Here is a 26,755-nt window from a genome sequence, read left to right on the forward strand (position 1 = left end):
GTTCATGGAAAATTCCCATTATCTTTCACTTCTGTTTTTCATGGACTTTCTGAAGCCTCTTTCATATTAACTTTAGTAGTTAACATTTAGTCCACTCGTAATCTTGTATGCCCAAACTATACTCAACACAAATGATAAACAATGTTTGTATTTTACAGGTTAAGAAACCGTCTGGGGAGTTTAAATCACATGTAATAAAAATATGTATCATTCAAAGGAAGCATTTATGGATTTACACTCATATTTGGGGAATCTGTAGGTAGATGAAAAAACTGGTTCATTCTTTCAGTCTTTCCTGTCACTAAATACAGAATTACAGTCTAATATTCCAACGTACAATTTATTTACCCCACTTACAAAAATGGAAAAGTTGGCTTTTATTTCCAGGTCGTGTTTTTTGCTTGTGTTTTTTGAGAAGTAGCGTGGCAGTGTAACTGGAATCACTGTTTCCTTACAAGGGTAATCTTTCGCAGATGAGAAAAGACCGAAGATTTCTTACGAGTATAGTTATCATCTTTTAAAGAACTCCGATAACACGGTGGTTAAGAACTCGCGTGTAAAGTGAAAGTTTGGTAGTTCAAGCCCACCAGCAGTTCCACGGTAGAAAAGGCGTGGAGATCTGGTGATCATTCCCATAGAGATTTCCACTTGGAAAACCGTCTACAGCTGTGGGTTTGGTTTTGGTGTTTACTCAAGGCAAGGTACCATGCTAGAAGATATTGCAGGATTGCCTGGATGTGTAATTATGATGATAATGGCTAGAATTTACCAGTATATTCATAATAATGTATATCATAAGTTTCCCAACTGTTTTGGCCTACCGCCCCCTTAAACAAAAAAAGTAAGCCAGGCTGCCCTGACTATTGAAAACATTTGAACTATCAGAATCCAGGATAAAGTGCAGGTAGATGTTTTTGCAGCCCCCCGGGTTCATGCCAGTGCCCACGAGAAGGGGTGGTATCACCCTCTTTGGGGAACATTGGACTACCCAAGGCTGTCTGTCCTTAAGCTGCTGAGATCTAGAAAAATGTGACCATTTCTAAAGTTGTTCTACTTTCACCTGTATGTAACATGTGTGAAGTTTTCTTACCCCCCGCCTCCCACCTCCAGATAGTGAGAACTAAGGTATCCGGCGAGGGTGGGGAAGCTGATCTATCAAGGAGTCCTGCTGGCACCACGGTTAAGCACCCCGCTGCTCACAGGCCGGTCTACTCTGCCTGACAGCATTTCTCTTAGTTGGGTTTGATTTGGTTTGGTTTTATTCATAAATAAGCTTAGAATTAAAAGCCGGATCCATAAAATCTTTAGCCTTCTAAATAGTCTGAACTCATAAATTAGTATTTTGTGGATTTCATAACCAAAATGCATTTCAGGAGATTTTTAACTTCCACACGTTATAGGAAGATCATATTGCGACAATCATTTGTGTATTTCTATTTTTATAAATTGACCATTTAACTCATGCATGCATTTCTGTGTCTTGGTTTTGTATTTTAAAAGGATATGCTTAATATGATGAGAAAATTGGCATATGAGTTATTGTCACAGAATCAGATTTAATTATTATGTGGAAAGCACAAAGTCAATTGGAAATAACTTTTATTCAATGCAAAATGTATTTTCTACTGGCAAAATTAGAATTTTCTCTAATTTCCTGTCTAGATCTTTATAAATAAAATATACTGCTTGGTTGGAGTCTTAAAAATTATTTTTCCCCTGGAAATTCAGACAATCTTACAAAAGTTTTTAAATAAATTGTTAAGTACCAAGAGCCATGTATTCCATTTTGATTTAAAATAAAGCTAATACTTGTTTTACATAGTGGCAGATATTTACATTTTAGAAACAAGCTTTACCTGAATTTAATTGATAAAGTTTCCAAAATCACTAGGATGTGGAAAGGAAGAGGAAGCAGCATTTATGCATCCCTTTTAGTACAATCCATTTTGAAAACGGTGTCTGTCAAATTGCAGGGAATAATATGCCTGTAGTCTGTACATTTGTAAGAAGTGGAAAGTGCAGTTCCGGGCCACATTAAATTGGAAGGCTTCAGTCAATGGGCTTGATCAGCATCCGGACTGCTCTCAAGGAGTAGGACCCGCCTCTGTACTCGGCCCAGAAGATCCCGTCTTGGTGCCTGCTTCTGTAGTGGCCGCCCCTGTGCCACACGCCGTTTAAGTTGGAATGCGCACACGCGTTGTACCACCAGCCTCCTTTATGGAAGTGGGCGCAGTTGCCTTAGAGGGGAAAACGTAGATGTCAGAATTCAGCTTATTCCAATATGGTTCTCAGCAAACGCTGACAGCTCGTTCTGCCTGTGGAGCAACTTCTCTTCCTGATCTCAGCCAACCATCTCTGCAGTGTTCTTTCTCACGTGCTCTGTGGCTGTTGCTTACGTATTAACTGCGCGAGAGGCGATGTGGCTGGTCTTTGGATTACTTACACAGTGTGTGTGTGTGTGTGTGTGTGTGTGTGTGTGTGTGTGTGTGTGAGAGAGAGAGAGAGAGAGAGAGAGAAAGGGGCAGGGAGCAGAGCCAAGACGACATGCTCCTACCCAGACTGCCAAAGGGCTTGACTCCTCCCCTTTTTATTCTTGGGGTTCCTTCTTGGATAGCATTCCAGCTGCCCCTTACCAAACAGGTCTGCCTCCTCCCCTGTGGCTCACTACTTTCTCACTCCCTCTCTTGGAAGTTGACGCATCTTCACCTGACACACCATTTCATCTCCTCTTGGCTCAAGTGAAAGCCCAATTCTGCCCTGCTCTAACCCCGGTCCCTCACAGCCGTGGGTTTCCGAGTACTCACCTGTGTACATGTCTTTATCTCTGTCCAGTGTCGTGAACTGTTTGCCGTTGTGCCACATCAGAGAATCTCCTGCGTTGCCCTGGTAAGTGCCCAGCCGCAGCCTATAGAATTCACTTTCAGGTTCCAGGCGAAAGCTGCTGTATTCGGCGTAGACTTTTTTATCACTCCAATCTTCTAATTCAATCAGCAGCTTGTAATTATCTTGATTGCTAAGCATATAGATATTTTCCAGTCCAAGCCAGTACTCTCCATCAATGTTCCCAAACCCTTTCTGTGAATAAACGAAAGCCATGAGCTTGTGAGAAAGTGGCAAGCTATTGCAACGGTGGGGTGGTGGTCATTTAAGTGGTGATGAAAGCTTCCGTTTCCCTTGCTCACCTGCGCTTCTTCAAGGCCTCCCCCAGATCGCTTTGTTTGCTTTTGCTCTCTCTTCATAGACCAGCACCTCTCTGCACGGCTCCCTTTAGAACTTGTCAGCCACTGACAACATGAGCCTGCACACCAACCCCAAGTGTCTTTCATACAAAACACCTTTTTTTTCTTTTTCTAAAAATATATGGATACACGGTCCCCATCATAGCCAGACAGAAACAATACCGAGCACATTGTTATGGCCACTCATTAAAAATCCTAGTATTGTTGGGAGGTTTTATTAGGAATTTAAACTGTTGAATTTAAAGTTGATGATCTGAAGTATAAACTGCCACCTAATTTACCCCCTAAAAAAATTATAGTACTGATTTTTAGAACAGTTTATCTCCAGTTCTATTAAAGATCAGATTAGTAAATTAAAGATCACTACTCAATTGTCTTATAAGTATTCCCTTTGAAAATATCTGTTTAAAATAAATTTTTAAAATGAGACTATTCAGTAAGCACTTGGCACTGCGTGTGCACAACAAAGTACGGGGTTTGTAAACACTGCAGATCCATCGTGTTAGGGGCTGTGCCGAGGGTTTGCACCCTGTCTCAGTCGTGGTAGTCATGTGTTCTGAGATTTACACAACTCTTATGGATGCATCAAATGCTCACATTTTAGCTGCCAATAAGATTTCACCTAATAGTGAGTAGACATAATTCTTTACAATTTTAAATGGGGAATTAACCATCTAGGAAATATAGATGAAAAAAATAATAAACATCTTAGAAAGAGAAACTAAACAATTATAAAGACAAGTGAAACACAAAGTAAATCAAGCACTTTTCACCAAGCTGATAGAAACATCAGCTAAATTTCACTGCTAATTGTTAAACACAATTCCTCAGGACAGATAAACCCCTCAGGAACAGTAGTGGGAGTAGCAACATCATGAGGGCAGGGGGGAGGGGGACAAAGGGGAAACCCATCATAAGGTTAGCTATATAGCCCGCCCTCCCCACCCCCAAGGGTGCGAATGACAGAAATGTGGGTGAAGGGAGACAACAGACAGTGTAAGATTAAAATAATAACAATATGTAATTGATCAAGGATTCACAAGAGTGGGATGGTTGTGGAGGAAGGGGGAAAAAAGAGGAACTTATACAGAGGACTCAAGTAGAAAATGTTTTGGAAATTATGATGGCAACATATATACAAATATGCTCGATACAATTGATATATGGAATGTTAAAACAGCTATAAGAGCCCCCAATAAAATGATTTATAAATAAGTAAATGTAATTCCTAATAAAATTGACTAAGATTTAATTTAAGAATCTTTTTTAAAAATCATTTTATTAGGGGCTCATACCACTCATCACAATCCATATAGACATCAGTTGTGTGAAGCACATTTGTACATTCATTGTCCTCATCATTTTCAAAACATTTGCTCTACACTTAAGCCCCTGGCATCAGCTCCTCATTTTCCCCCTCCCTTCCCGCTCCCCCTCCCTCATGAACCCTTGATAATTTATAAATTATTATTTTGTCATAGCTTGCACTGTCCGACGTGTCCCTTCACCCAGTTTTCTGTTGTCTGTCCCCCAGGAAGGAGGTCATGTGTAGATCCTTGTAATCAGTTCCCTCTTTCCGACCCACTCACCCTACACTCTCCCAGTATCGCCACTCTCACCACTGGTCCTGAAGAAATCATCACCCTGGATTCCCTGTGTTTCCAGTTCCTATCTGTACCAGTGTACAACCTCTGGTCTAGCCAGATATGTAAGGTAGAATTGGGATCATGATAGTGGGGGAGGAGGAAGCATTTAAGAACTAGAGGAAAGTTGTATGGTTGATCGTTGCTACATTACACCCTGACTGGCTTGTTTCCTCCCCGCGACCCTTCTGTAAGGGGATGTCCAGTTATGTACAGGTGGGCTCTGGGTCTCCACTCTAAACTCCCCCTCATTCACAATGATACAATTTTTTTTGTTCTGATGATACCTAATACTTGATCCCTTCGACACCTGGTGATCACACAGACTTGTGTGCTTCTTCCATGTGGACTTTGTTGCTTCTGAGCTAGAAGGCCACTTGTTAACCTTCAAGCCCTTAAGACCCCAGATACTATATCTTTTGATAGCTGGGCACCATCAGCTTTCTTCACAACATTTGCTTATTCATCCACTTTGTCTTCAGTGATTGTGTCAGGAAGGTGAGCATCATAGAATGGCAGTTTACTAGAATAAAGTATTCTTGCATTGAGTGGAGGCTCACTGTCCTTCTGCTACCTTAATACTAAACCTATAAATATATGCACATAGATCTATCTCCCCATCCTTATATATAAATATATTTGCATATGTACATCCCTTTATACCTCTATAAATGCCCTTTGTCTCCTAGATCTTTCCTCTATTTCCCTTGACTTTCCTCCGGTCCCACTATCATGCTCCCTCTCCACCTGGGTTTCAGTAATACCTCTTGGTTACATTAGCATGATGTTGTTTAAAAGCAACTCTGTTGTGTCTACTAACCTCGAGTGGATCTGCTATAAAAGCTTCTGCGCTGTACCCCCTGGTTTGAAACGCTGATTTACCTTATAGCTCTCCCAGTTTCTGAAGAAGTTGACAGAGCCGTCTGTTCTTTTCTGAATGGTGGTCCAGCCCCCGGGTTCCAAACCGTTCTCACACCATAACTGCATGGCTCCGTTGCTGTTTTCAGGTTTAATCATATAAATCCCACTGGCCAGATGTCCAGCCTCTTTTGCTTGCTGACAGTCTTTGAATGGCCCTGTGGTTTAAATAGCACTGATTAGTAGGACACTTAATATGAAAGAAGCATATGAAAACAGTCAATCCAGAGCCTGCCTTTTGTATCTTTCTTTACAGTTGCCAGTTTTTATTCATTGCTTACAACAATTTATGACGGTTAAAATAAAAGATTTCAAAGCATAACTACAGCAGGCCTACTACCTGAAACACGATCTTACTTCACTTTCCACTCTTGTCGAAGCCTTTGCGCACGTGCGTTTATTTTCACATTGTTGCCGCCCTGGCATGCGTAGCAAGTGGGAATCTGGCTTTTTAGTGTAGCGGTCTTATCCACGGGCTGTAGCTTCCATTCTCACTATCTGCAGTAGCTGTATTCATAGTCCTTTACGTTGATAGATTAATTTTTATTCCGTTGTTGAAGCTTTGTCTAGATTTTACTGTTGTAAAGAACACTTCAGCATGTCTTTATTTTTTTGCCTCAATTTCTTGAAATTATGATGAACAAAGGGCCCTGGGCGGTGTAGCGGGTTGCACATGAGGCCACAGTCAGTGGCACGGACCCACCTGTCCTGCTGCTCCATGGCAGGAAGATGAGGGGGTCTGTGCCGGTCAAGGTTGACAGCCTCGGAAACCCTTCTCTGTCCCATGGAATCACGCTGAGTCAAAATCGTCTCCATGTTGGTGGGTGAAGGCTACTCGGATATTGTAGAGGTGTGTGTGTGTGTGCGTGTGTGTTTAATCATTTTATTGGGGGCTCATACACTCTTAGCACAATCCATACATTCATCCATTGTGTCAAGCACATTTGTGCATTTGTTGCCATCATCATTTTGCAAACATTTTCCTTCTACTTGAGCCCTTGGTATCAGCTTCTCATTTTTCCTCTCCCTCCCCATTCCCCCACTCCATGAACCCTTCATAATTTATAAATTAGTATTATTTTTTCATGTCTTACACTGACCGATGTCTTCCTTCACCCACTTTTTTGTTGTCCGTCCCCCTGGGAGGGGGTTATAGGTAGATCATTGCGATCGGCTCCCCTTTCTCCCCCTACCTTACCCTTCCGTCCACCCCCCCCCACCCCCCGTGTGGCTACTCTCAATATTGGTCCTGAGGGGTTTATTTGTCTTGGATTCCCTGTGTCTTCAGCTCTTAGCTGTACCAGTGTACATACTCTGGTCTAGCCAGAATGGTAAGGTAGAATTGGGGTCATGATAGTGTGTGTGGGGGGAGCATTAAAGATCTAGAGGAAAGTTGCCTGTTTCATCTTTGCTACACTGCACCCTGACTGGCTCGTCTCCTCTAGACTCTTCTGTAAGGGGATGTCTAGTTGCCTACAGATGGGCTTTCGGGCTCCATTTTGCACTCCCCCTCCTTCATAATGATGGAGATTTTTTTGTTCTGTGTCTTTGATGCCTGATACCTGGTCCTTACAACACCTGGTGATCACACAGAGTTTATGTTGTGGAGACTTTAGCTGCTGCTGTATTGTTTTGAAAAGTGCTAATATGTTTTTCTTGTTGTGTGCTGTCATTCATTTCATTTCCGAGTGGCCCTGTATGACGGTTGGACTGCCCTAGGGACAGTGATCCGTAGACTGTCATCCTCCCTTAGGGCTTTTCTCCTTCAGAACAGCTGAGGGGCTTGATCCTCCACCCCAGCCCCAACCCTGCCACTTTAGTTAGAAACCAAGGGCGGTTTAATCATTGTGCTGACAGTAATATATGGCTGGGTTCAAAATTGTTTACCTCCGTTTCTTGGGCAGCAGCTCACATCCCAATTCAGGTCTTTGATCTTCACTGTTTGCCCCACACAGGCAGGGGGCAGGGCTCAGCCAGGGGCTGGGGCACAGGTCATACAGAGAATGTTTGGCTCCCCTTCTCTGAGCCCTCTCCCTCCCAGGATTTCTCCTCCCTTTACAGTGCTTGTGGGAACCCCAAACCGTTGTTGGGGTATGAGGGGCTATCTACAGGCTGAAAGCCACATTGGGAACTCACACGGTGCCTTTTCTTCTCCTAGAAATGGCAGGCTCTGGTCATGTCTGGCATAAAATTTTAGAAAATCCTTTATAAACCAATATGGTCACCACCACCCTTTGTTTTACTGTGATAGCATCACTTTTTAATAAAACTAATCACAGAGGAGAGACCTCTGTTGTAGTCTGTTGAAAGATGGGAGGACCTGTGAAGTACAAGATTATTGTTTTGTAATGCATGCCAATGTATTCATCCCCACCCCCCACAGGCAAGGGCTGTGCCTTCTGGTTGTGTCTTCCCAGTGTGAGTACATTGATACCCTCAGGTATTTGTTGAAGCAAATGATTCTAGATCACTACGGTGGTTTCAACAATTTCTTTTTAGTCTTTGAAGAACTGTCTCCCTGTATCATAGGCTAAAAAGCTATTTTACCTCAAAGGCTAGACAGATAGCTTTATGGTCCAGTGGGAGACGGGGAACATCACAAACAATGAGATCACAGCCAGCGCTTGGGTGACGTTTTGCAGGGCACCTGGGACCACAGAGGCAAAATGGCTAACAGCAAGTCAGTACATCTCTAATCTGTCTGGTAATAGTTGGCTAAGAAGTAGACCAGTGAGGGAGGCCACACATGGGTAACATGCAGAGGAGAGGCACGGAGACAAGGAAACTGGGTGCATCCCTGTTAGAAGAGTTACACGCTCGGTATGTCTGAAATAGAGAGGAAGAGTGGTACTTGTGAGCTCCTGAGTTGTAGAGTTGAAGCTTTGATTGCTTCGACATGAAAGTGCAACCATCACGATAATTTCTAAAATTCAAAACAACTCACTGCCGTGGAGTCGGCCCTGATACCTAGCAACCCTATACGTTGGGGTAGAACTGCCCCTATGGGTTTCCGAGACTGTATCTGTGTATGGGGGTAAAGAGCCTCGTCTCTCTCCCATGGTGGTTTCAAACTACTGACCTTGCAATTAGCAGCCCAACGTGTAACCAATACACCAACAGGGCCCCTCTTTCCCAGCCTGTCATTCAGGATAGTCAAGGATATCTGAGGAGCAATTGGTCTGTCTTTACAACCTGTTAGTATCGTAGTTGATGCACCCGGGAAATGGTTTTGTTGTAAAACACATAAATGGCTTATTTTTATTCTGTGGAAGTATCACTTTAGTAAATGTTTGCTCGAACTCATTTGAGTATAGTTTGACAATTTGCATTTTATATTTAATTATATAATCAGAAGATTGGCTTTAATTAGGTTGAGATGCTGTAAAATATTAGTTTTTAAAGTGTGAAATTCCATTTGTTCCATGGAGCTAGCTAGACTCCTTTTCTGCTATTTGATACACACCCGGTAACCCTGGTGTCACGGTGGCTCAGTGCTCAGCTGCTGACCAGAGGGGGGTGGTACACACCCACCGATCACGCCAAGGGAGATGAATCAATCTGCTTCCTTTAAAGATTCACCGTCTTGGAAACCCGAGCGGGCAGTTCTACGCTGTCCAGTGTGGTCACTGTGACTCAGAATGCCCTCAACAGCAGTGTTCTACCTTTCAGCAAATTGGAGAATTCTAGCTGGAGAAATCCAGCCTGTTATTTGATAAGACTTCAGTCTATAGACATTTCAGACTATCTTCCATCTTAATTTTCAGTGCATTTCTTGCAGTGAGTGTCATGTTAGTAAGTTGGGTGTCTGTTCTGTTAGGCTTGGTTAATATCAAACCTCAGGAAAACTTACTTGAAACTCTTTTCCAAAACATAGGAATACAACTCATAGTACTAATATCTGCTTTTCCCTTCTGGGTAAAGATAATAAGTATTAAGGTTTACTATTATTTGAGTTCATTTTCATAGTATAAGTACCTTTTTCAATATTGTTTAAATATCTCATTTCTTTTCTGATCAAGAATTGTTGCAAATCATTCTTGTACTTAATGTTCTGCTTTCTCTATCATAAAGAGCATTGCTTAGTATGAAATCTTAAACAGGTCATAGAAAACTACCAACTTCATTGTTGAGAGTTCAACAATGCTTTGCGTCTTATGAGAAAGAAAAATTGACGTGTAATTGGGGAATTTGTGTTTGATAATTCAAAGTGTATAGCCTGGAAGTTCCTTGCTTTTAAGATAGGAATATTATTATCCCTTGCACTGAATAGTCTTACGAGACAGTGCCTATCATCTGGTTAAGGGGTGAGTCCAAACCATTTACCATACCAGGGGCCCATTACACACCATAGTCTGTAATGACTATGATTTTTAAGTTCATCCTTGACGTGCTTACATTCGGTATCAGATTTCAAGGTGAAGTACATGTGGGGATGTACACAAGTGTAATAATTCATGCGAGGTCATAGATGAGGTGCAAAGTACTTTTCGTGGGATCATCTCATGTAACCAGTACCAGAACCTCATCTATCAAAGGGGCATCTGGACCTCAGAGAAGCTCTGCCAGATGGAAATCACCGGATGGGCAGATCTCGGCCCCGGGCCCTTTCTCAGCCCCACTCAGCAACAAGAAATAGCTTATTGTTAAAAAAAAAAAAAAAAAGGTACCATTTGTAAAACAGTAAGGTTTCCTCTTATAGAACAGCAACCCAAAATGAAGCCACTGAATAACAGTAACAGGGACGAATTCAGTTGGTTCTGATCCAGTTAGGCATCAGTGGTGCGTGTGTAGCTTCATTCCCAAACGTTTTAAGGTGGAGAGGCAACGCATTACTTCATTAGCTGCCATACGTTCTTTCTTCTTGTTTTGAGGTGTTTTTTTTCCTTATCATGATTTTAAAATAAAACATAACACTGCCCGTCATTAAAACAGCATTGTGAAGAATTCAGTTCGTGCCATTCCCGGATTTCAAGGTCAGGCGTACTACAATGGCGTGTCTCAGCATGCAGTGAGAGGGAGGCGGCGGGGACTCCCGGTGCCAGAAGCAGATGTGAGGAGAGCAATACTGCCTTTCCTGTAGCTTTAGACATTTTTCCCAGTCAGAAGAAAAATATGTGCAGAGGTTTTAGCGTATTAGAGGAAAGTCCCAAGTTTTTTTACTGCTGCTTGTAGTCCTTCATATTTGGTAAGAATCCCAGAATCTTAAAGCTGGCGAGGGGTATTAGAATCGCCCAGGCCAACTGGCCTTCTCATCTTACAGATGAGAAAACAGACAGATAAGCCAAATGGTTTACTCAGAGCCACCTTCCAAAGGAAATGATGGAGCCAGATTTTCTCCTCGTTAACTATTTCCTAACTCATTTCCCTTATATTCCTGAGTGTGCTCAAAACAAAGCAAAAAGCGTCCTCACGGTGTTATCAGTTACATCCTTGGGTTTAAATGCCTAACGTTCGTCGGATAAAAACTAGTTTGACTTATTTATGGCAATAATGAAGGAAAGGAAAGGCGGCTGTTCTCCATTTTCCCAGGAAACTGAAGCTTCACAGCCACTGGGTCTGTCCTGACTCCTAGTGGCCCGGTGGGACAGGTGGAACTGCCCGGAGGGTTTCTGATGCGTGCAGAAGCCTTGTCTTCCTCCATGGAGAGGCCTGTGCTTTCAAAATGCTGACCTGGAGGTGAGCATCCTGGTGCCATAACTGCCACGTCACCAGGGTTGGTGTATTAAGGATATATACATATGTGTACATACACACACAACTGCTTCATCAAAGCAAATTATATGTAAGGGGACTTTGGGTGTAGGGAATTTAATTCTTTATCTTTAGATTTATCTTGTGATAAAAGTTCAACAAAATAAACCAGAATGGATAGGTCTAATTTTGTGTAAGCATTTTCTAAGGCCATTAGTGTATAAGTATGTGAATAATGGTTAATTTTAAAGTTACTCCTATCAGGTACCTATTTAAGACTTAGGACCGATATAGAAGACTCTGGCAGCCATCTCTGTAATACTGGGAAATGAAAAAGTACACAAGAACAGCGTTAAAGGATATGAAAGCATGTAAGGTCTAATACTGTCTTTCGAAAAACATTTTGTTATACTTCCTTTTTGGAAATCAAAGGCTTTGGGGATGTTGAGAATGACAGTCATTTGCCTACTTTAGTGGTACTCTGGTCTGTTGCTGTGGAGAGTGAGAATAGTATTTAAAGATGATCCTGGAGCATGTAGTATATTAAAGCACTTTCATGAAGGTCTTTGGAAAATGGTGCTATCAAATAGGTTAATGCTTATTTTGCTCTCAACTCAGTTAACGTTTATTCCGCATACACAATGAAAACCCGTTCCATCGACCAGGAGCTTCCAGTCCAGTGGGCAGGCCTTTTACATAGGGGCATGTGTAAATGCTGAATGTAAAGCTTGCACGCACGTGCGAAACAGCATGCACATGTCACAGAGCACAGCAGTGTCCATGGAGAGGGGCCACAGTTGTGTCTGAGCCTATAATTGGCACACATGGAAAACGCAGGAAATGCTTGGGAGACAATGAGTGAGTGCATTTTATTGCCAGATGTGCATTGTGAAGGCACTCCGTGGAAGAAAAGCTAGAGACGTGGCTTGCTTCTCTTAAGAGGGACATTATTCATTGCCCGATCTAAGCAATTTGGGCATTTTCAGTGTACAATGTGGAACTGCTGCACAGAAGTGTGATGTGATCAAAATGGTAATTTAAGAAGATGAATCTTTGGCTACGAATGGAGAGAGAAATTGGAGGGAGACCAGTTGGCAGGCTCTTTGTTACAGAATTTTTAGAAGGAGCTGAATTCTAACTGTGCCAGGCATTATCCTAAGCATTTTTCTTACATTAAACTGTCTGGGTACTATTCTTATCCCTATTTTACAGATGAGGAAACTGAGGCATAGAGTAACCCCCCCCTATCCTCCCCCCAGGTCACATAAGCTCTTCACCCAAGAAGTGAAGTGTGTCCTATTGCCACAGCCATAGGCGATTTGCATGTAAATGAGGACGCTGCCTCTGCATAGAAGTGAGGAGCCTGCAGTGAGAGAGTGAGGGAAATGGATAGCTGTCATTGGATGGGTGAGGCAAGAGTAAGTGTCACAGGTTAGCCAAGCTAACCCTGAAGTAGATCCGAAGCATACATCAAAACAGGGATGGCAAAGTGGGGGTATGAACCCTGGAATCCATCCATTGACTTCCCAAATATTTGCTCTAAGGATATGATCATAGATGAAGCATTCAGCAGTGATTGGAATTGGGGGAAGGGCTCTAGTCAGGAGTCATCTCTGAGCCGTGGTTCATAGTTGAAGCCTTGGAAGTAGGTGAATGAGCCCTCCACTGTAGAACTTGAAGAAAGCCCTTTTAAGGCACAGTTCCCAACCCCAGCCCTCAAAGGCAAGGAAAACTAAAACAACTGGTGTTATTAAGTAGACTCTGACTCAAGACAACCCCATGTGAGGGAGCGTAGATGCAGTGAAATCTTAATGGCTGTGATGTTTCAGAACTAGGTGGCCAAGGCTTTCATCTGAGGTGCTTCTGGGTGGACTCCAACCGCCAACCTTGGGAAGATGTAGTCAAGCTCGACACAAGAACTCTTTACAAGGCATCAGTTCCAATTCATAGTGACCGTACCAGAAGTAGAACCACCCCTTTGGGTTCCCCAAAGGGTAAATATGAAAGCAGACTACCTTATCTCTCTCCCAATTAGTATGAGAGGCTGGTGGGTTTGAATCACCAACCTTGTGGATAGCAGCCCAAGCCCTTTACCCACTACACCACCAGGGCTCCTTTTCTAAGGCATAGGGGAAGGGTATGAGGTGCCATTGAAAGATGTAGACAAGCAGAAAGCCAGAGACAGAGAGGCGCGGGACAGCTGAGATGTAACTGGTCGATAGAAGAGACAACATACTCCACAGTGGATTTCGGTCCAATCTTTGTTCTGGATTTCGTTGTTGTTGTTGTTAGTGTAGAAAGTCACTTTGTAGTTTATGTAAAGTTTCCTACCTTGCCTTTGCCATAGTGAATGAACTGTGTCTTAATACTGCTTTGTTCTGTTTTCTAACTTTGAGGCATTTGGATTTCCCCCTGCACCCGCAGCTGTAGATGAGCTTACAATGGATTTAAGAGGATGGTTTATGAGAAAATCAATGCAGCCATTTTAAAATACTCAGAGCTGGCAGTGAGCTTAGTAAACTGGAACAGAAACATTATGAATTATTCATCATCATTGTATTGTGGGTACCTAGATCAGTGACCAATGCCGAATTAATGAAGAGAGGAAAGAACTAAATTGGGAAATTAGTATCTTAGAATCCATGCAATGTATTGTTTGTGGGGGGTTTTGATTTGCTTTTTCAATGAATATTTATTTAATTGAATAAGTCTTATTTAATTGAATTAAAATCAAGACTATTTTAATGAATGCTCAGCTGGGCGAGTGATTAGCTTGTTTAGCCCTGGAGAAGTGGAGGGACACCATTGTTTCTTGAGGCGGAGCGCCCTGCAGACCAAGTGTTGAGCACAGATGTTGTAGCAAGAAGGAACTTCAGACACTAAGATTCCTGCAGTCGGACATGTGCCAAAGGAATGCGGAGGAGGAAGTGTAATGACAGGCTCAGGGAGAATGAAAGCAGATTCATAGTGCTCCTTGTGAGGAGGATGGCAGTCAATAAAGGGATGGTTGAGCCGGAGGACCGACCGAGCAGAAGGCATGCAGAATTACTACAGAACAGTTACTCCGGGGTTAGGAGCAGGACATGGGCTCACTCTGGTCTCAGAAAGTGGTGGTAATTTATGTTATAAACATTTGGATGGGAAATTACTTTGTCAAAGAAGTGTTTTTATAAACTCTTAGAGTCTCAAAATATGCTGCTTTCAAGAAAGTCCATTCTAACCTGGTGGCCTGATAGAGCCATGGTAGAAGGAGCTTTGGTGACATAGTGGTCACAAGTTGGGCTGGTTACCACAAGGTCACAGTTCAAAACCACAAGCTGCCCAATTGGGGAAAGACAGGGCTTTCCGCTCCATAAGGATTTGACAGTCTCAGAAACACACAGGGCCAGTTCTGCCCTGTGAGACAGCGTTGCTCTAAGCCAGCATTGATTTGAGGGCAGTGAGTTAGATCGTGCCCCTGGTGGCACACCAGTTAAACACTTAGTGCTAACCGTCACTGTGCAGGCAAGACATGTAGCCATTTACTTGTTTATTTCTGTCAAGATGCCCAGGCTAGAAACCCCTCTAGGGCTGTTCTGCTCTGTCCTACAGGAAGGGTCGCGCTGTGCATCGCAGTCAACGTGATGGCAACGGGTTTGAGTGGTGGTGGTGGTGGTGGTTTCTGTTGTCCAGTCAGAGCTGGGAGGGGAGGGGGTTAAGTTCAGCTCTTTGGAGTGTTGTTTCATAAACCATCAAGCCTGTTAACCCAATACCTGTCATCTTAGCAGTGAGGGGTGACTCACCTTCATTGATGAAAGTTACCGGTGGTATCTTGAAAGGGCTTTGGGTAGGAGCGGTCGTCACATCCGGTGGTGGCAGTAGGTCTCTGGGGTAACCCGGATCTCTCTGTATCTCATTCCCCCCCAGCAGACCAGGAGTGTACTGGTGGCTGTTAGGCAGGTGTTGGGGCACCACCTGGACAAGAGGAGGAGACACATGGGTGTCTTGTCGGGAAAATAGTCTCAAGCACTGTTCCTCCAGCAGCGTGATCATCACGGACTGGTTATTGACCAGATCAGTCAAGGAGGCGTATTTCACCTCTAGTTCCCTGTACCTGGTTGCCATCTTGAGCATTTCAGTGGTGACATTGAGGATTTTGTTTTCCAGCTGGGAAAGTTCAAGGGAGTTGTCCCTCTTGCGGATGATCTCATGCAGCAGTTGCATGTAGAGTTGGGTCACCCGGGAGTTCATGTTGCGGCTCTCCTTCCTCAGCAGCTTCACCTCGTTGACGATGTTTCCGTCAACATCCACCACCAGTTGCAGCACATCTATCTCCCTCTTCTGCCGGGAGAGCACGTCCCTCAGGTTCTCAAGGTCCATCTTGGTGATCATGTCTTTGATGGCGCCTGCGTCTTGCCCTTTGGTGTTGACACAGATGGGCCCCGTTAATTTTTGTTCCGGCACCAGGAACGTGTATGCACACTTCCTGGCCTCCTCCTTGCCATCTGCTGCGCGAGGAGGTCTCCGCTGAGTTATTGTCCGTATTTTGAGCTGGCCGCCGCGGCAGCAGTCAGCACTCACCAGCAGGAAGGCGAGTGTGCCAAGGATCCAGACGAAAGCCTTCATGCTGAAAGAAGCTGCACGGTGCCGGCTTTGGAGGAACACGTCAATGGGGGTGGAGGGTGGGGTGTAAAAAAAGAAAAGCATTAGTAAGCTACTTTTAAAGTCAGTACTATAAGAAGGTGTCTGAAGTGGAAAATGGGTTATTCGTTGCTGTTGATAAAACACGCCCCAGTGCCAGAATTGACTCTTCAGTTTCTTAAATTCAGAATTAAAAGATCATGATTACCCAATAGGTTCTCTGGCATGTGTTAGGTGGCTGGGTTTCCGAGGCCCCTCTCCCCTCTGCCACTGTACTGTAATGCCTTTTATTCCCCAGCCACAGATCAGATGGAGGCTGCCCAGTGCCGCTGGACGCCCATGGGGCTTTTGAGACCTCATTAGGCACCTGCCTCACCTTTAAAGAGCTTGCTTGTTACCTGAAGATGGTAAAAAGTGGTACCCAGTGCCCCCTCCAAAACCTTAATAAAAACACCCTTGCCTACCTAGTATTAAGGTTGTCATGTGCCTTTTTACTGGTCAAGGTTTTATATTTGTACTAGGCAGTTTCAATTGACTTGGTTCTCTGTAATATTATGTTTGGGTGTTTTGTTTTTTTTTAACCTGTCAAAATCAGAGATTTTCGGACACGTCTGAAACCAGAAAGTTTGAGCATCGTGTGCTGTTCCCACCCCTCTCCCCCAGTGGGATTGATTGGTGATAGGTTTAAGAAATGATGGTAGTCTCACAGTCATTGTCTGGGTCAAACTGTATTTTCTGGGCCACAATCACAGTTACTCTAAGCCTATAGATGATTCAGTAGGTTCGCACCGACTGGGGTGCTGCTGAATTGCATTTGCTTGGATGTTAGTAATTTCCCACAACTATTCCCGAGGGAGAAACGCTCTGTGATGGAATATGAATGTTGGGGTGGGAGAGCGCCATGTAGGCTGTACTGAAGAGGCCAGGCCCCACAGAGTGGTATCCTCTCGAAGCCAGAGTTGGAACTCAGCTTCTCTGCCTCCTCAGTACTGCTTATAGCAGCAGCTGTTACCGTATTGTTATGCAAATGACACACCCATTAGCGTTTTGTGCAAACCCCCCCACATACACACACACCTTAAGTTTTCTGTGCATTGTGTATGTCTAGGTGTGTGTGTATATACTGGAATATAAGCCGACCCGAGTATAAGCAGAGGTACCTAATTATTACCTGGGAACCAGAAACGCTGGTTGACTCGAGTATAAGCCTAGGATGGGAAATGCAGGATGTGAATAAACACAGAGACCAGAGGGGAGAGACGGAGCGCAGCCACAGACACATCCTTACCAGTTCAGCTGCCGGTGTAAGTGAATCACTATGGGTGCTTCCGCGAATTGGAGCGGTCCGTGTCATAGGACGGCTCTGATTGGTTAGATGTGAGTAAACAAGCACACATTCAAAGGCCTGCAATGTCAGAGGGGCTTTAAATGAACAGCGAAGGAACAGCAATCACCCACGAGATGTTACACCTCGCTGGGGTACCACTGACCCGTGTATAAACCGAACCCCAGTTTTTCAGCACATTTTTTTGTGCTGAAACCCTCGGCTCATACACAAGTATATACGGTAAATTACTCAGACTTGTTAATATGTGAAAATACAGCATTCAATGAAAATGTGGTTTGGGCTGCTTCGTTCTTGCTTTGGCAGATAAGAAACCCTTGTCCCTGCCATCCAGTTGGCGCTGATTCACAGAGAACCTATAAAACAGGGTAGAACTGCCCCTGTGCGTGTCCAAGACTCTTTATGGGATCAGAAAGCCTCACCTTCCTCCCTTGGAACAGCTGGTAGCTTCAAACTGCTGACTTTGTGTCTTAATAGCACCCCCAATGCGTAACCACTGACTGTGCTTACAGGGCTCTTAGTACCTCCTCCCCCCCCCCCCCCCCCCCCCCCGGCCAGGAAACCCTAGCTAGTTCTAAGGCCCAGAGTGACCTTCTTCCTCTTTAATTACCTCCCGAAAGAGTAGTAGCACTAGACTGGGTAAGCTGTTTTCCCACCCACGGCTGGTTAACAAAGTGCTGTACTGTAGCCCGCCTTCCCACGTTTAAAATCTGTTTCTGTGACAGTAGGTACCCCATGTCAGAGCTCTTCTAGCCAGTCTTCCACCTGAGAACATGTTGAATTGAGGAACTAGGTCCCAAGTTATTATGATTGTCATTTTCCAAGGAAGACTCTGATGTTCAGTTGGATACTTAAGAGTTCTACAGCTTCTGAAAGGTAGAGCCAGGCTTTGAACGTAAGCAGAAGACTCCAGAGTGCATGTGGTTAGTCACCATAGCACGTGATTGCACATTCTAGCAGTTTACCACCAACACTTTGCAAATTCCTTATATTGCATTGCGTCCACAACAGTACTGTGAAGTAAGTCTTCTGCCTTTTATCGTAAATGAATAGTGTCCTGGAGCAGTTCAGACGTTCAAATAGGATTCAAATCCCCTACCCATAACATTTCTAGACCTGTTTGTTTTTTTTAAACCTTTTTTTTTCTTTTAAAAAAATTCCTATTTTTTAAAATTTTATTTTATTGAGGGCTCTTATAACTCTTATCACAATCCATTGTTTTTTAATCTTTGTCTTGTTATTTTACCCTGTCATGACCACAAATCTTTCTTGTTTTTCTCGTCCTTTTGCTAGTTTGTCTTTTATTGCTTTGACCCCATTACTTAATTATGAAAAAATATTTGTGGGTCATTTTTGTCAGAATTTCCCCCATCACTTTAGGCTGTTTTTGCTGTCATTCCTTTGCCTCCGGCAGGTCCAAATGTATTGCTACACAGAAACCTTACTTAAACAAAAATGTCAAAATGTACACACACTGTTTCTTGACATGTTCTTCATCTAGGTCCACACATTTCTGGAGGCAGTTTTTCCTTCTCTAACCCTTTCCCAAAAATCCTGTGCTCTGTGATTTATACCACATAAAAACAGCAATTCTGGTATGCTCCAGGGATTCAAACTGGGTTCCTTTTAAGTGATCTTTGAGCTTGAGGAGGACGGGGTCAGGTTTCCCAATGGGTTTCTCATTGGACAGTCCCTGCTGCTCTGAAGGAATGAATAGGCTTACTGTCATGATGGGAGGGGGGAGAAGCATGGAACCCCGATTCTTGATCCACGTTTCCTGGCCTTTTCCTCACCAGGGCAGTTTTTCATTTTCTTAAAACACTTCTTCATAAGCCCCTGTGATCATCCTGTGTCCATCGAGAAAGTATATCAAGATTAACCCAGTGGGGTCCCCCAAAATCACCATTACCTACTGAGCTAACAACTTGGCTTTGAATTTAACTAGCCCAGGAGGTCCCCTCAGGAGCTTGCTTTGATTGGAATCTTGATCTCTGGATCATGTTGGTAAGTCCAGCATCTGCCCTTGGTTATGATTTGTTCCATAAAATTACCTTCATTCGCTTTGATCTTGCTTAAAAAGATGGGAAGACCAGCTTCAGAGCCAGCTGATCTTCACACCACACCTTTGGCACCCACCAAGTTCTAAGCTTGTTGAGCCCAAGGAATTAATTTGATTTTGAAAATCCTGAATGGCATGAGATCCCATCTTCAGTAGATACTACATCAGTGGTCATTCTCCTGTCTTCTTGCACCTGTTTCTGGGCTTGAGTTTTTTGTTTTGTTTTTTCATTTGTCATGGTTAATGGTCTTCTCTCTCGGCTTTCTCTAACCTTTGAGCTCTCTCTAACCTTTGAGCTCTCTCTAACCTTTGAGCTCTCTCTAACCTTTGAGCTCTCTCTAACCTTTGAGCTCTCTCTAACCTTACTTGAAACACTTGATCCATCTAAAAATGTGTTGCATGTGGGGCAGCATCCCTGTAAACTTGTTACAAAACTTCAGTGATTAAGGAAGATGTCCACTTCAGTTTTTTTAAGAATTTGATATGTTAGCCCTGACTCCAATATAGCTTTTTTCCCCATGGCACAAAAAAAGAAGAAGACTAAGCCAAGTGGATTACTGGGAGCATTGTCTACTGGTGTGTCACTCGTGCGTGTATGAACTAGGACCCTAGTAACAATACCTTTTGATTGGCCCGTCTATCTATCTATCAGTCTATCAGTTGATAGTGACATGTCTTATTTGTGATTTTGGAGCCCATGTAGTATAACAGTGGCTGGCCTGCGGGCCTACTAGCTAAAAGATGGGAGAGTCAAGAACGAGCTTGTCCTCTACTTCCAAAACTGGCGTATTGAAAAGCCCTAAGGAGTCCCAGTCATGTCTTGACTTGACAGCAACTGGTTTTAATTTGTGCTAACAAGCGCTCCACAGAAGAAAGGCTCTATCAGTGACACGCGTCCTCCGTGGTTGTCATGAAGATGACTACTGAAATCAGGGGTGTGCGTGCATTTTCTCAAGCACGATAGTCTTGTCAAGATTGGATAAAAAAGAAAACGTGAAGAATGGGTGCAATGTGGAGGATTGTTTTTCTTTTACTAACTTGATCAAGATAGGGTGGGTATAACAACATTCCTCTTGGATGACTACTTGCAATTTTTTTTTTTCGTGATCCAAGTGAATTTAATGAAAGTTCAAAGAAGCATCAGGTTTTACGTGGCACCCATAGGATTCCTTTGACCATGTGGCCTGGCAGAGACTGCTCCGGGACACGCAAGGATCTCTCTCCTCCCAGGAAGACGACCAGACAAGCTAAGCAAGACCTACTTGCAATTTTTAATGGGGTTTTTGTACATTGCCTTCGGCAGTGGTTGAAAACTTAAACCTTAAGATTCCTTTCTTATTATTTCTTTTTAAGGACTTTTACTATCCTCTTTGTCATTGTTTCTTTCCTCTTTGTCATTGTTTCTTTTAAGGACTTTCACTACATAAGCAATATCTCTACTGAAAACTGTTTTTTAGGAAGTGCCTTTGTGTTTATGGGCTCATGGAATTTCAATATGGTCAGGTAAGAGCAGCCATCCTTGTGAATGAAGGTTTGGCCTTTCTCCTCCCGAGCTAACTGGCCTAATGCTGTCATGGACTCGTTTTACTTTTTTTTATATATAAATCATATTATTGGGACTCATACAACTCTTACCACAATCCACACATACATCAATTGTGTAAAGCACACTTATATATCCGTTGCCCTTATCATTCTCAAGACTTGCTTTCCACTTGGGTTCCTAGAATCAGCTCCTCATTTTCCTTTTCCCCCTCCCCCTCCCTCCCTGCTCCCCTCTTCCCCATAAATGATTGATAATTTATAAATAAATTATTTTATCTTATCTTACACTGCCCCGCATCTCCCTTCACCCATTTTTCTGTTGCCGATCCCCCAAGGAGCAGGTTATATGTAGATCCTTATGATTGGTTCCCCCTTTCTCACCCCCTTTCCTCCCGGTATCACCGCTCTCCCTGTGTTTCCAGTTCCCATCTGTACCGCTGTGCATCCTCTGGTCTCAGCAGGTTTGCAAGGTAGAATTGGGATCATGATATTTGGGGGAGGAAGTGTTTAAGAACTAGAGGAAGGTTGTGAGTTTCATTATTGCTACACTGAACCCTGAGTGACTCATCTCCTCCCCACTACCCCTCTGCAAGGGATGTCCAGTTGTCTACAGATGGGCATTGGGTCCCCATCACGCCTTCCCCTCATTCACAATGATATTCCCTCCTCCCCACCCCCCCGCCTTTGGTGCTTGAAACCTGGTCCCCTTGGCCCTTCATGATCACACATGTTGGTGTGCTGCTTTCATGTGGGCTTTGTTGCTTCTGGGCTAGATGGCCGCTTGTTTACTTTCAAGCCTTTAAGACCCCAGATGCTATATCTCTCGATAGCCGGGCACCATCAGCCTTCTTCACCACACTTGCTTATGCACAAATTCATCTTCAGCGTTATGTGGGGAAGGTGATCCCACAGAGCCCCAAATTATTTGAGTAACATGTTCTGAAATAAGACTATGGAGAAAGTAAGGGAAATTCAGAAAATATCATGAAACGTCGAAGAAATACAGAATTTTATGGCTAGTGGTGGAATTGAACAGTTTGTACTAATGCTAGGTGTAGACGTTTACAAAACAAGTATATCCATTCACAACATTTGCTAAGTAAACTAGTGTATATTAAATTCTAACCCAAACAAAGATAGCAGTAGCTTCCTTTTGCATGTTCTGTGTTGGCTCCTGATGGTTCAGTGTAGTCCCTGGTAAAGCTGACCATGACCCACCCTAAGAGCATCTGATGTAGCTCAGTATTAGAGTAGATAGATGTTAACCTTAGTGACCAAAAAACCAAACTCCTGCTATCGAATCAATGCTGACTCATTAGTGACACCCCTTTTGGGTTTTCTGAGACTATAACTGTTTATGGGAGTAGAAAGCCCAGTCTCCAGCAGATCTGCTGATAGTTCCGAACTGCCAGCCATCCAGATCGAAGCACAACGCCATAACCACTACACCACCAGTGGAAGATCATATACTACAAGAGGATGGGGGAAGGGGTGGGGCGCTGGGGAACAGAGCAAGCCATTGGGAGATTTTATGAGTTGTTTAAAACAGTGACTTCAAAAATGATTATCTGATAATATAAGCCCCCACCTAATTTACAATTTAAACAATACCTGAGGGTTCATCTTAAAAATGAATAAATGTACTTCATTTATTCTTAAAATAGCAATGACTTTGTTGTTCCCTCAAACAGAGCAAGGACCCACATTTCTTAAGCAATAGACAAGTAACTCATTTACTTTTCATAGAAGAGCCGTGGATCTCCTAAATCTTTAATTCAGATCGCCAGTAAAGAGTTCATTTAACAAATGCGTTTACTGTTGCATTTTCCTTAAAACGTTCTCTTATTTAATATTTTCAGTTTTAAAAGGGAAAGATCCATAAATCTATGTTACCTCATAAAAACCTTTCTGTATGTGTTAAAGTTTTCCTAGGTCCCAAGAGAGTGTTATAAATTAGTTATAGAATACTTAAATCTAAATCGACATCTTTGCTTGGTTGTTTTTAGGGGCCAGTGGGGAGGAGGGGTGGGAATGTTTTCCATGTGCCCGGTTAATTTTATTGGTTCTGTTTTTCTTCAGAGTTGCTATGCTGCCAGCTAGCACAAGTAAAAGTCAGGACTGCCTTCCTTTCAGAGGGTAACTTGTAGGGCCACGTACTGGCCCTGCTGTGCGCTGAAAACAGCAGGAGGCAGTGAACTGGAAACACAGGAGGCACTGAAGATGCATTAGATAGGGAGCGTCTAGATTGTGAAATATGTTCTGGAAAGAGACTTGAGAACCGCCTGATCCCGGCCGATAGAACTCAAAGGGAGGAGAAGCCCCTTGTTTGTGTGACTTGGATTTCAGAGTCCATGACTACTGCCTGAGGCTGCATACGGAGCAAGTTGGGGCTTTAATGAGATCCTCTCCTTTCCATAGCTGAGGATGAGAGAGATGACAAGCATTTCGGGTCCTTTATTGCTTGGGAATTTTATCCGAATCTCATGTAAACTAATGTGTGGTTATCCAAGGCCTTTCTGTATCTAGTCCCTAGGAGCAGTTTTGAATTTTGAAGGAAAGGCTATGAAAGCAGAGTTGAACCATCTTTGCTTTACTATTAGTTGCTTATTAAAGATTCTATTGATGCCTTTACTACTTAAGGGCAGAGGGTCCCCAAATTATAACCAACTGCCTTTGGCATTAAAATTGCTATTGGCAACTAATTTTATTTTTTAAGTAATTTGCACAATCATATTAAGCAAAGCTTTCAGGTGTAATCTTTTTGTTGTTGTTGCCCATATCACTTTAGCAACTTTTAATTCTTAAATATAAAAAAAATAAATTTCAGGTATAATCTTGAAGGAAATATTTGTATGATTACTAAAAATCTCTCTAAAAAATTTGTTCCCTTTTAATTGTGTTGTTAAGCAGTTGTATTTTCTCAATTCTTATTTCCTCTTGTTATTGTTAACTACTTAAATTATTATACTTCTGTCAGATTTTAATTATATTTTCAACACACCCCTTCCTAATCTATAAGGAGGTATTAGGTTTTTAATATACTAATAAATTTAGCTTTTCCAAATAATTTTAGCTATGTAGCAGTTTTAATTGCTTCTGCCAAGATGAAATTACTGTTAGATGTGAAATCTAGAAAATTATTTAAAATTCAGGTTCATAGCAAGAAATACCATAGGTGTATTATACATCTTTGAAAAGATTTTCTGCTTGATACTTGGTTGCTCTCTAACTGAGGTATTATAAAGCCTTGCCGCTGTTTTTGTACCTGCAGAGCTTATTGTTTGAGAACTCCAGGACTGTGTCTGCATGAACCCCGAGCGCGCACTCTGTTGTTACAGGAGACACTGCGTTTTCACAGCCATCTTCCTTATTTGCATCTCTTTAATCCAGGTGCTATAAACCATGCACATAGAATGTCATTACCTGCGAACATTTCTTTCCAGTCAGTGTCTAAAGCACTTGTTTTCTGAGACTCAGCAGGCATTCATCTGTCTGTTATTCTGTGCAACAAATCTCACCAAATGTAGCCTCAAATAATGGGAACAACAGCCTCATAACTGACATCAGATGCAGCTTTTACATAAAAAATGCAAAACAAAACCTGCATGGAATTGTGATGTGCTCCAAAATTCTTTGCTTTATAAGAGATTTGGAAGTTGCTGCTCCAGATGTAAAGTAATTACGCATGTCAACATACATAGTCTTTTAAATAAGAACAGAAGAAATATTAAAATACCTTTTTTGTGCCTGCTGATAAAGTGAATTCCAAAACTTGCTGCCCTTAGTCTTGATTTTAGAAATCAGTGTTGAAGTTTGTTCCTCTGGGAGTCTAATGGCAACTGCATTTTTGTTGAGGCCGTTGAGTCCGGGCTGTAATAAGGGCCTTCTTCTTCTTCTCCTTTAGAGTACTAATCAATCGAATTTGACAAGCCTCCTATGTAATTTTAAGTAGTGCAGTGGCTGTTCTGGTCTGCGGGCTGCCTTTAATCCAGCAGAGAAAGCATTGTGGCTTTGCTCCGCCTGCCACATGGAGAGGGCAGTAACCAGCTGCAGCTGACCCAGGCAGTGTGTGCACTGCCCGGAACAGTGATTCCCTTGCCTTCTCTGGAGACTCAAGTTCAGCCCACGTGTTACGTCACCAAGAAAAAAAATTGCTCGAAACTGGGGGCGGGGGCGGGAGGCAGATGTGAATCTCCTTAGGATTTCCTCTCTGGTCCCTTAAATAGGGGTGGGAGGGTGGGGGGGTCAGCAGGAGGTTGAAGCGTTCTGAACAAGGAGAGATTGTGTGCAGGCTGAAGGACGGCACCGTCTGGAAACAAACTGTCATAGTTCGCCGGGCAATTGTAAAACAAACACTCTAGTCTGCTGGCCGGAGGGAGAGCTTGGAAGTTGAACACGCAAGGGGAGGAAAAGACGAATGTATATATAGCGTTCAGCTTCACTCAGCAGTAGTCAGACTGATGCTGGCCTTCTGTTCAGAAAACAAGACCTACACTTGGTCAGGAGGCAGCCCCGATGTTGCCATGTTACACAGTCTGAAACGCGAAGAAAGCTGATGCTTGTAATAGGTCATATCTTAATGGTGTAATGTTTCTTCAGATAAAATGGCTTTTAGATACCATTGTCAAAGCCTACTAGAAATTAGTGTAGGAGATTATTTCCTAAACTTAATAGTTTGTAGCACTTTTTAAACTTAAAGTCTGGTTTAAAATAATATAAAGTGACCACTTCCTTTTCTACAGTATTGTTGCACTTGTCGCTATAAGGTCATTCTTGTTGCGGTGGTGTGGTTAACAGCACGCATATCCCGGGCGTGAACGCAAAGATGGGATTTCTGACTCTCCACTGTCTATGAACTTACACGTGCCATTGTGCGGACCTCTGTTCCACTCTTCTTCTGCTCTGCAATGGGGTGCTGAAGAAGCAGTTAATCATTGTTGTGCACCAACTGTGCTGTTATTTTCACATTGAGAAATGTTTTTAAATGGGGAGGCCCTGGGTGGTTACGCCTTGGGTTACTAACTGCAAGGTCAGCAGTTCGAAATCACCAGCTGTATCTTGGAAGAAAGATGAGGCTTTTCTACTCCCATAAAGAGTTAGTCTCGGAAACACACAGTGGCAGTTCTACCCTGTCCTATGGTCAGCAGTCGGTTTTAAAAAAATATCTTAATAGGTGGAGAAACACAATCGTAGTCATTTCAAGTACATTTAACTACACCCATTCCTTACTTACCAGCATGATTCCCTTAGACAGATCAGGTTGTTAAGTGAAAATCAGCATGACGCGAAAAGGCAGGACTACATCATTAGGTGACTGTCAGCTTACATCATTACATAACTGCCAAACGGCTAAGAATCCTGGCCCAGTCAGGTTGACACACGACCTTAACCATCACAGCCAGCGTTGCTCTCACTTCACACTTAGGCAGGCACTCAGCGCTGCCAGGCACACGTTGCTAACGTGCAAAACAGTTGGCTAGGTTTTTTACTACAGTTGTCATAAATGCAAAGTGTTGCATAACAAGATAGTTGGTAGGCAAGGAGCAGGTGTTCCAAGTAACAGAACCAGCACTTGAACCACCACCCTCCAAAGCGTTTGGCTGTATTCGCTCTCGGTGGATTGTGTACCAGTAATTACTGAATGCTCTTGGCAGATTCAGCATTCAGGCTTCGCCTCCTCACCCATAACGTACCA

The 26,755-nt window shown here is 43.1% G+C and overlaps 2 protein-coding genes across 3 annotated transcripts in view; one reads left to right on the top strand and one right to left on the bottom strand.

Annotated features, from left to right (window-relative positions):
- RALGPS2 (Ral GEF with PH domain and SH3 binding motif 2) overlaps positions 1-26,755 on the top strand; it is a 148,263-nt gene that overhangs the window by 83,449 nt on the left and 38,059 nt on the right. The gene's annotated exons all lie outside the window — the stretch shown is intronic.
- On the bottom strand, positions 1,629-25,152 carry ANGPTL1 (angiopoietin like 1). The gene is made up of 5 exons (XM_075527867.1): positions 24,797-25,152; positions 15,274-16,121; positions 5,765-5,958; positions 2,805-3,075; positions 1,629-2,237 (listed from the first exon to the last, which is right to left on the bottom strand). The coding sequence occupies exons 2-5, from the start codon at positions 16,094-16,096 to the stop codon at positions 2,050-2,052; spliced, it is 1,476 nt and encodes a 491-aa protein (XP_075383982.1). The 5' UTR covers positions 16,097-16,121; positions 24,797-25,152; the 3' UTR covers positions 1,629-2,049.

The sequence above is a fragment of the Tenrec ecaudatus genome, chromosome 1 (genome assembly GCF_050624435.1).
Source record: "Tenrec ecaudatus isolate mTenEca1 chromosome 1, mTenEca1.hap1, whole genome shotgun sequence".
NCBI classification, from domain to species: Eukaryota; Metazoa; Chordata; class Mammalia; order Afrosoricida; family Tenrecidae; genus Tenrec; species Tenrec ecaudatus.